This window comes from Nicotiana attenuata, unplaced genomic scaffold (genome assembly GCF_001879085.1).
Source record: "Nicotiana attenuata strain UT unplaced genomic scaffold, NIATTr2, whole genome shotgun sequence".
Classification (NCBI taxonomy): Eukaryota; Viridiplantae; Streptophyta; class Magnoliopsida; order Solanales; family Solanaceae; genus Nicotiana; species Nicotiana attenuata.
Window position 1 is genome coordinate 102,845 of NW_017672665.1, and position 9,720 is coordinate 112,564.

The following is a 9,720-nucleotide window of genomic DNA, read 5'->3' on the forward strand; positions in this document are numbered from 1 at the left end:
AAAAAGAAATGAGCTTCCTTCTACTTTCAATGGATGTAACTGCATCTTTAATTTTTCAAGAGTAAATGAACAAAAAGGGAAAGAGGAATTCAACAAAATAATTTGACATTTTAAATAGGTTGAGATTTTTATGGAAGTTTACTTGATTGAAAGTGGTGAAAAATGAGCATTCAAGAATTATATTTATAAAAATTATCTAAAGTAATCAATTAAATTAAAATTAAATTAAAATATAAATTATTTTTTATTTGCATTAATTCATAATTAAATATATTGTAGTAATCAGCTCCTTTATAATATTAACAGCTTTAAGGATATTTTTGTCTTTTTAATAGAAAAAAGTGCTTACCAACACTTGTTTGCCAAACACTTCAACAACTTTTTTTAAGTTTCACCACTTTTATCCAAACATATAACTGCTTATTTATAAAATAAGCTCCAACACTTAAAAGCTGCTACTTTTTTTAAGCCAATCCAAACGAGCACTTCTAAAATAATGGTTTGCAAGTGTTACTTATAAATCTTCATCTTACAAATTAGTTTTTTTAAGTTATGTTAAGTATTGTGATTTTAATATGAAAATTCTTTTTCCAGCTTCAACTCAAATATTGCCCAAACTCACTTGATTTAGAAGACCGAAAAAAGATAAAAAAAATCTTTAGGTGAGACAAAAGGAATGAAGCCAAAGGAGCTGACAAGGAGCCGAATCAGCTGAAAATGGTCTTACCCCACAATAGTGATAGGATAAGTCGACCAAACTTTTCATGAACACGTGCTCAGTTTCTATGGTAGAAAAATTCATTTATTAAGTGAAGGGCGAAGAAAGAGAGAGTAGTTGTTTTCTTTGTTGATATGGCAGAAGTAGGAATTGCACAAGTTAAATCAATATTCATATACCCAGTGAAATCATGCCGTGGTATTTCTGTTTCTGAAGCTGCCCTTTCTTCTACTGGTATGAAATTACTTCACTCTCGTTTAGGATTCTCCATTTGATATTTGAACTTAATTTCTTTCAAGTCACAACATAACCTTTCTTGTTTAATTTTGCATCCTTATAGTTGTACAATTACATGTTTTAGTAACTTCTTTTTTTTGTGCAAGTTGGAATTCTGAGATTCTTATATAATTGGGGATATGATCATATGAAGTTGGTAAGAGTGATTGGTCAACTGAATTTGAGAACTGATTCTTAACCGATGTGCAATAAATGACTGCTTTCTGTTACAATATGCCCTCTCATTTCACCATTTTACAGTTACAACACTAAATTTGCTGATATAGAGCATAAACACTCATCCAACTTGAACCCTCGATCGGGAAAAGATGACGACTTAGTAAACTTTAAATATCTCTGGTTCTGTCAATATTAGCCCAAATTTGTATAACCCCTCCTCTAATCAAAGTATGACAGGTTAGGTGTTCGGATCAAAGTATGACAGGTTAGGTGATTGATATAATTATGAAAGTGCAATAACGGAGTAACTGGGCTAAATGAGTGTAACTCGACAAGTTAATTGTCAACGGAAGTGGCAGATTCCTTTAGAAAAGCTGAAGTTGTGATACAGTTAAATCAGGTTACACAACAGTGCCAAGTTGCAACAGACTTTCAACTCGCAACAGTAAGGATTGGAAATAGCAAATGATTTACTTCCTAGAGTTGCATGTCTAGTGAGGATTGTGGTATATTAAGCCTACCTTACACTAATAATTTAATGAGAATGGGATTCACATCTGTAGCGGGTGCTTTATGTATGAAAGAAGTTGGAAGATGTAGACCATTTGTTTTTGCATTGCCCTTTAGCAACAGAATTGTGGAGTATAAGTTTGGACGTTTGTGAAGTCAAATCAGTGATGCCTAAGACCTTGAAGCAATCTTTTTGCAATTGGTAGAGAAGGAGAATCTAGAGGGAGGGATCAATCTATGTTTTGAAGGGTGTAGTGTTATGGATTTTAGGATTGAAAAACTGTCTCTAAAATTTTATTAATCATAGGTATTTAAATAGCCAAATAAATAAAGTAGTAGACTCCTCCTACAACTAAATTACTAAACTCTTACTATAATTAAAATTCTGAATCTTCTAGCAGACTCCTCCTAAGACTAAACAATTAATTATTCTAGAAAACAGTAGCAGTAACAGATGCAAAATCCAACACTCCTCCTTGCTTCTGTTGCTGCAGTCTAAAGAAGGTCATCCTCAATTCCTTCTTATGCTATTAGTGCTTGTGCATGAGCATCTTTGAACTTGCACACTTTTGTAACATGACCTTTTTGTTTGCAATTTCCACATAATGCATCTAGTCTCCACCAACAAAAATTTTCTAAGTGTGTTTTCTTTTTGCAATATTTGCAATAAGGATAATCGACTTTTTCCTTTTGGTGTTTCGCATAAAAAATACCCTCAGTAACTTTGTCTTGTCTGAAGGCCCTTCTTTGCTCTTGTGCTTGAAGAGCACTTATTAATTCTGCAACAGAGATGGTAGAGAGATCTTTAGACTCTTCCAGTGAGGAAATTTTGGATTCAAATCTCTCGGGAATTGTCACAAAATTTTTTTCAACTATCCTGTCATCTTTGAAATCCTCGCCAAGCAACCTGATTTTATTGACAATTAAAGAAATTCGGTCAGAATACTTAGCGATGGTCTCATCATCTTGCATTCTAAAAGATTCAAAATCTCTTTTCAAATTTAAAATCTGATTTTGTCTGCCTCGTTCACTTCCTTGATACTCCTGTTTGAGTGTTTCCCAAACTTCTTTTGCTATCTTACATGCAATGATTTTAGAGAAGATTGAATCTGCAACTGAATTTTGAATTATAGTTTTGGCTTTGTATTTTTTGGTTTTCTCATCTGAATGAGCTTTGATTTGGGCAAGGGTAGGATTTGCAGGAAGTGGTTATATAAGTCTGTCTTCCATTACAACTTCCCATAGATCATAAGCTTCAAGGTAAGATTTCATCTTCACTGACCAAATCTGATAGTTTTCACCAGTGAAAGTTTGTTGGTATTCAAAGAGAGACCGCTGCTTGCCATTGTTAAAAATTTGGTTAAAAATTGGTATGGTTTAAAAGTGGTTGAAATTGGTTGTTTTTCAGCTAATTCAGATATCCGTCAAGATCAATGGAGGCTTTGATACCACTGTTATGGATTTTAGAAAATATGCAAGCAGCAAGAAGGTTGAAAAATAGGATTGAAAAACTGTCTCTAAAATTTTATTAATCATAGGGCTTTAAATAGCCAAATAAATTAAGTAGTAGAATCCTCCTACAACTAAATTACTAAACTCTTACTATAATTAAAATTCTGAATCTTCTAGCAGACTCCTCCTAAAACTAAATAATTAATTATTCTAGAAAACAGTAGCAGTAACAGATGCAAAATCCAACATGTAGGAGATCTTTCTTTTGCTATTTTTGTTAGTTCCCTACATACATAGCTAATAGAGAAATACTTTTGTACCTTCTTTATATTTAACCGGAACTTACTTGATTCTAAATATGAAGAAGAGGAACCTTAGTTTAATAAATATAAAAAGGTTAAATGAGGCATTTCTCTCTCTCTCTATCTCTCTCTCTTGGATTTCTTTCTTTTTTGGCTGCAAAGCCGTTTCTCTCTTTGGAGATTCAGTTGGCAGAAGTTTCTATGTTTGGTTATTGTCAGTAGAACTAATGCAAAAAGCCTTTGCAGCACGCTGAAAATAGCATATTTTCTATGTATGTAGCCTTTTCTGATACCATGTGAAATTGCCGAAATTTTAGCTGTCCTATTGTTGCTTGATACTCAGGATATCAATCCCTGCCTAGGTTAATTTGAAGCCAATGAGGAACTGCGCTTTACAACCTAATAGAATGAATAATATATCTGGCTCCATGGTAGATCTTCTCATTGTAGTTCAGTTGTTATCCAACCAGATATGGGGTATGTAAACTGTTGAAGACAAAGCCATACTATGATACCTCCTGTCATCTACAAATGTTAAAACGTTCACCAAAAAAAAAGTTTATTAAGAACTCAAGCCCCTTTGACAAGTATTTTGGACAAAAAGCCGCGACTGTAAACTCCTTGGAGGTCTTTAACTGAGGCTTCCTCAATTTTCTGTAAATTGTTCATTTCCTCTTAAGTTCGTATCAAGGTTTGAATTATCAATTTGCCTAAACTGTCTCATATTTTGGTGTGAATCACCAATGCCTAATAATCTTCGAATTGATCGACTATTTAGTTAACCTTTTGTCTGAACCTGTACTTATCAATAGATGAAAAGTAAAAGATATTCTCATGTAATGACTGCATTGTTTTGTATTATAAGATTTTCCATTGGTATGGAGGCGTATGACGCAAGATCATAAAATTCTATGAATTGGCATGTAATGAGTTACCGCCTATGTTTGATAGCATGTCCGTATAATAGTCAATTACCACATTGCGCAAAAATTGGATTTTAGAAGAAATTGTTAGTGAGGTATTATAACCCTATGCTTCATATAGAACACAAGAAGTTAATATTAATCTTCTAGTTAATTGACTTTCAAAGTCAATGACCCTTGAACCCAAAATCACTTCTTTTGCTTTGGTTGTACTCAGGGTTTCGATGAGATCGACAGTGGATAGTTGTAAACTCCAAAGGCAGAGCATGTACTCAAAGAGTAGAGCCATCGCTTGCACTAGTTGAGGTTGAACTTCCAAAGGAGGCATTATTAGAGGGCTGGGAACCCAATCCAAGCTCATTTTTAGGTTAGCGAGAGAATAAAATTTGTGATCCTTGTTTTCTCTTAATCTTCATCATTTCGTTTGAGGCATTTTGTAAACTCCAGAAGTAAGGCAATTATAATCGCAATAATGTGAAACTCCACTAGTATCAGTAGCTCAGCTTTTCTTGACAGTGATAAAGGCCCCTGGTATGGATGTGCTTAAAGTCCCACTAGTTGAGCCATCTGAAGTAGCAAATGGTGTCTCAGTGTGGGAGTGGTCTGGCTCAGCTTTGGATGAAGGTGATGAAGCATCAAAATGGTTCTCCAAATATCTAGGGAAACCTAATCGTCTCGTACGTTTCAATGAAGGTATACTTCTATGTCTGTCTATATTAGTGTAGGTTGATCTCTTCTAAAGGACTATTTCTCTTGCAAATAAATGACCTGTATGGTCTGTCTCTGTATCTTATGTTTCGTTTTCAAGATGCCTGTGGCGCTGTAACCAGAAAGTTAATGTGAATAACTGAATGAGTAATTAACAAAATATAAAGAACCTTTTCTGCCAACTTGGTCATGCTACTGCGTTTCATTGCTAAATTTGTTGATGAAGAATAGCTAGTTTTAACGAGTTAATCTGCTTCACAAAAATCTAGCATCGTGTACTTTTGCTGCATCAAGTTGGATAGTTTGACTTATTAGTGAAAGATAGAAAAAACAAAAGATCAGTGTAATAAATTTAACAATGTCCATTTGTTTAAACACTGGACATCAGTACTTGCTTTTCAAGTTGTATCTTTTATCTTTCTCTTCTGATGCTTCTACTCAACGCGGCTGCAACTACCTCTAATTCCTTCCTCCCGGCTATAGAGAGGGAAATCTCACAGCATGTTTAATACCAGAAATTCCAAAAGTCTTTTTTTTCTTTCTTAAACCTACATCTAGTCAAACTACGCCACATATATTTTTGAAACGGAGGGTATGTATTTAAAGATGTGTGCATCTGAAAGCGTGCTCAGCCATAGTCATTTCACTCTTTTTTTTTTGTTGCTCATGCAGTATCAGAATCTAGACCTACCGACCCTAATTATGCTCCTGGGTACAAAATTAAATTTAATGATGCGTATCCCTTCCTCCTTATATCCCAGGTTAGACAAGTTACCATTAACTTATTATTTTTTTTAAAGATGAAATCTTATCTATCAATTTGGGTTTATTTTCTAATCCTGTTTCCTTTATCTTTGGCAGAAATCACTGGATACATTAAATGAACAACTGAAGGAGCCTGTGTCAATTAACCGCTTTAGACCAAAGTATCTTCTCGCTCTTACTCAACCTTTTAATGGAAGTAATTAAATTCTTAATTCTTTCTTCCAATTCAGTGATTATTATCGAAGGAGCTTCTGTTTGGAAGTAATAAAGAGGTCAATCCAGTAGCTTAATTCTTTCATCTTTATTTATGACATTGAAGCCCTGAAATATGACCCTATTTCTTTAGAGTTGTTGAGCCAGCATCATTAAGAACTTAATTGTTGCCTCAACGTGGTCCTCTACATGGTCTACTTGTTAAGCTAATGATAGTGGCTTCTTTGGAATAAATGCTCCATGAACGAATCTTTACGAAAATCCCCTAAACCATCACTCATTTCTTTTGTTGTCAACATAAATGGTATTCTGTTTTCGCATTAATTCGTAACCTCTTAGCTGTTGGAAACATGCATACAGCATCCTCGTTGATGGATCTGAGCCATATTGTGAAGATTTATGGAAGGATATCAAGATAGGCGAAAGTACATTCCGTAGCACGGAGTTATGTTATCGCTGCAAGGTAAATGGTATGCTTTCTCTAAGTCTTGATAATTACCATTACCAGTAGCGGATCTAGAATTTCAAAATCATCGGTGCTCGGCATTTTTAATCTGGAAATTGGTACTGAGACTGGTGCTCAGTTAATATATTTGTATGAATTACTAGTTTTTCTATATAAATGATATTTGGATCCAAAAGTAATGGGTTCTCGAACACCCATACCTCAAAACCTAGGTCCGCCATCGGCGTTACTTTGGGGGGATTTTCTATTGTAAAAGATTGAAGGAATGTCATCTAGCATGTTTATGTCTGAGTGTTTGCATACTCACACACACACAGACAACACACTTAACATATGCATGCGAATAAGCAAAAACATGCAGAACATTTTTCGGATGATATTCCAATTACAACAAAGAAACACAGTGGAGGAAAAAGCGGCTGCAAACTTATAACTGTGTCAAAAGTAATGCTTTGTTGTCTACGTTGAAATTCTCAGTGATGAACTCTAGGCTTTGTGTCGGAAGCAGGAAATTCCACTTTGTTCGCCCCTATTGTAATTTTTTTTATGTTTATGAAACTCTTGGTTCTTATGAAGCTCCAATGATACTAAACGTGCCTTTGGAAAAAATATCCTAAATCATGTATATAAACACTCATCTTCTTCGTTAACTTTTCACATACGGCCTTCAGGTTCCCACAATCAATCAAGAAACTGCAGAAGCAGGTTCCGAGCCAAGTGAAACACTCATGAAGTTTCGTTCAGATAAAATCTTAAAAACAAATAAGAAACCACAAGGACGAGTAAGCAAATTAAATTAGTTCTTGTGTTCATCATTCTCTTGACGACAATTTAATTGCTTAAATTTCATTGAATGCAGATTTACTTTGGTCAGAATTTTGTGTGCATAGATTCCCTTGATCAAGAGAAGAGAAAGACCATCAAAGTGGGAGATCCTGTTTACGTCATCAAGATGGTCTCATCCTATGTTGATGTGTCTGTTTGAGACTACTATATCATTCACGTCATAATCGTAGTTATTGGCTTTGTGGACACTTTGAGAATAGACTAAGCTTGATATAATAACAAGCACTTGAACAAGAGAGTAAAAGAGTAGTTGGAAACTATACAAGAGAAAGATGTGTGAATTCTTTATATTGATGATTGTTACAAATAATGAGATAAAGAAATGTATGCGAATGTTATAACTACGATAAATAATTGTATGCTTGCATTTAGTGTGATAGATCTTTCCGTTACTTCTATGTGGTGCGTCTTTTGAGTAAGTTGTGGACTCTTGGACTTCTTGTTCACGGTGTATGTATTGGGGTGAACTTGACTCCTTAATTTCTTCATATCATTAATTTCCCGAGAAGGGGACCTTGGCGTAACTGGTAAATTTGTTGCCATGTAATCAGGAGGTCACGGGTTCGAGCCATGGAAACAACTTCTTGCAAAAATGCAAGGCTGCGTACAATAGACCCTTGTGGTCCGGTCCTTCCCTGAACCCCGCGCATAGTGGGATCTTAATGCATCGGGTTGCCCTTTTATATTAATTTCCCGAATTCCAACATAATTTTCTAATGTTCCAACTGTCCTTCTCAAGTTCGTGTATATACTCAAGTTGGTGTATATAAATCGTATGTACCAAGCTTGTCACAAATGCATGGACTTCGAGGTCCTCTAAGAGCTTGGTAGAGATGGCTGCTAGTTTACTTAGACTATGTTATAATACCTTGAAAAGAGCTATTTTCCCGACAAAGTAGCAGTTTATTTCTATGTTCTTAGTGATTTCATGAAAGATTGTATTAGAAGCTATGTGCATTGTCCCTTAGTTATCACAATATTACTTCATTTCTTTGATGTCTGTAAACTTGAATTATCAATGTAATTAATTTGTTTCTCCTGTGTGAGCTCAGAAGCAGCTATTGCCCTTGCTCTATGTTCCACTTTTGCACTAGAAGGAAACAACGGGGTAACTATTACTGCGACACAAGGCTTAAATTAGCAAGAGATAAGTAACTGAGCTTCTAAATTAGTTAGTCTCAAATAAATATAAACCAGTAGATGGCATTACATTGCCTGCGTTTCCTTTGATTACAGCAACTTCCTAGGCTAGTTTTTGACCTCTACATTTCACTATTTTCCTGTGAAACTGAGTTTCCAGTTGGTGTGCTACAACCCAATGGACTCCTCTGCGTCACGGATGGCTTCCAGAAACACCCACACGGTCTGCAAATTATCATTGCATTAAAAGAAAAATAATGCGCAAACAGGAGTTCTGTAAGCAACAAAAGAAAAAAAGAATTTCATTTCTTAAAGCAATGAAAGAGTATTTACCATAGCACCAGGAGCATTACGAACAGATTGGTTTCCGAGACGTGAGTAGAAATTAGAGCCTCCACCTGGCTTAAGAACTTTTAAGGCATAGAATAGAAAACTATGTGGGGATTTAATTCTTTTGGCTCGAATAAAGCCAATAATTCCAGCTGCATAACCAACTGATATAGTGCAGGCGCCAGAACACATCCCTGAGAATATTCCTGCACCTGAAGCACAACAGAGGATACATTTTAAGTTTTTTTCACTTAAAAAAAATGATCAAGGAAAAACATTTGAAAGCACATTTTTGCTGTGACAAATAATATGTAACCACATAAGCGACGGATCAATAATAATGAGGACAATAATAACAGAAACCAGACAACAACAACAACAAATCCAGTGAAATCCCAGGGAGGGTAGTGTGTACGCAGACCTTACCCCTACCTTATGAAGGTAAAGACGTTGTTTCCGAAAGGCCCTCGGAAATAACAGAAACCAGACGGATGCTAAAAAGTAATTACCTAAACGTGCAGCATTTTCCCTTAGACCATATCTTTCTTTCAAATAAATCCGAGTCCGATCATATGATACTAGCATTCCCGTGCATGATGCTAGTGATACTAGATTAACACGCGAGGCTCCTTTCCATAATGCTAAAAGCCCTTCATTTCTTACCACCTGTGTGATTGTACTGAAAATATGTCCGAAGCGATTATATTTAAGGTTTACTGCTTGAGCAATGGCAGCAGCAACATGTCCTTCTATCAGAGGATAACAAATATAAGCACGAAATGTTCCAGAGATAAGCCCACAAGCAGCCTCCTGATAGATGGTCAAAGGGCTCCCTTTATTCAAGGCTTCCACTTTTCTTGTCAAAATCCTAGAAGAAAGGGGCAAAATCAT

General features: G+C 35.4%; 1 protein-coding gene and 1 pseudogene across 1 annotated transcript; one reads left to right on the forward strand and one right to left on the reverse strand.

Moving 5' to 3' along the window:
• Positions 1–775: 775 nt before the first annotated feature.
• On the forward strand, positions 776–7,757 carry LOC109214028 (annotated as a pseudogene).
• Positions 7,758–8,507: 750 nt separating this feature from the next.
• Positions 8,508–9,720, reverse strand: LOC109214025 (mitochondrial dicarboxylate/tricarboxylate transporter DTC-like). Its single transcript, XM_019377894.1, has 3 exons — positions 9,339–9,720; positions 8,833–9,041; positions 8,508–8,724 (listed from the first exon to the last, which is right to left on the reverse strand). Exons 1-3 carry the CDS (start codon positions 9,718–9,720, stop codon positions 8,668–8,670), a joined length of 648 nt encoding a protein of 215 aa, XP_019233439.1. The 3' UTR covers positions 8,508–8,667.

Excerpts from the sequence above, each read along its gene's own strand:
- LOC109214025 (XM_019377894.1), bottom strand. The coding sequence starts at position 9,720 with ATGATTTTGCCCCTTTCTTCTAGGATTTTGACAAGAAAAGTGGAAGCC. Across the intron at positions 9,042-9,338 it reads GGAAAATGCTGCACGTTTAG|GTGCAGGAATATTCTCAGGG; the intron begins GTAATTACTTTT and ends GTTGTGCTTCAG. Across the intron at positions 8,725-8,832 it reads GTAATGCTCCTGGTGCTATG|ACCGTGTGGGTGTTTCTGGA; the intron begins GTAAATACTCTT and ends GATAATTTGCAG.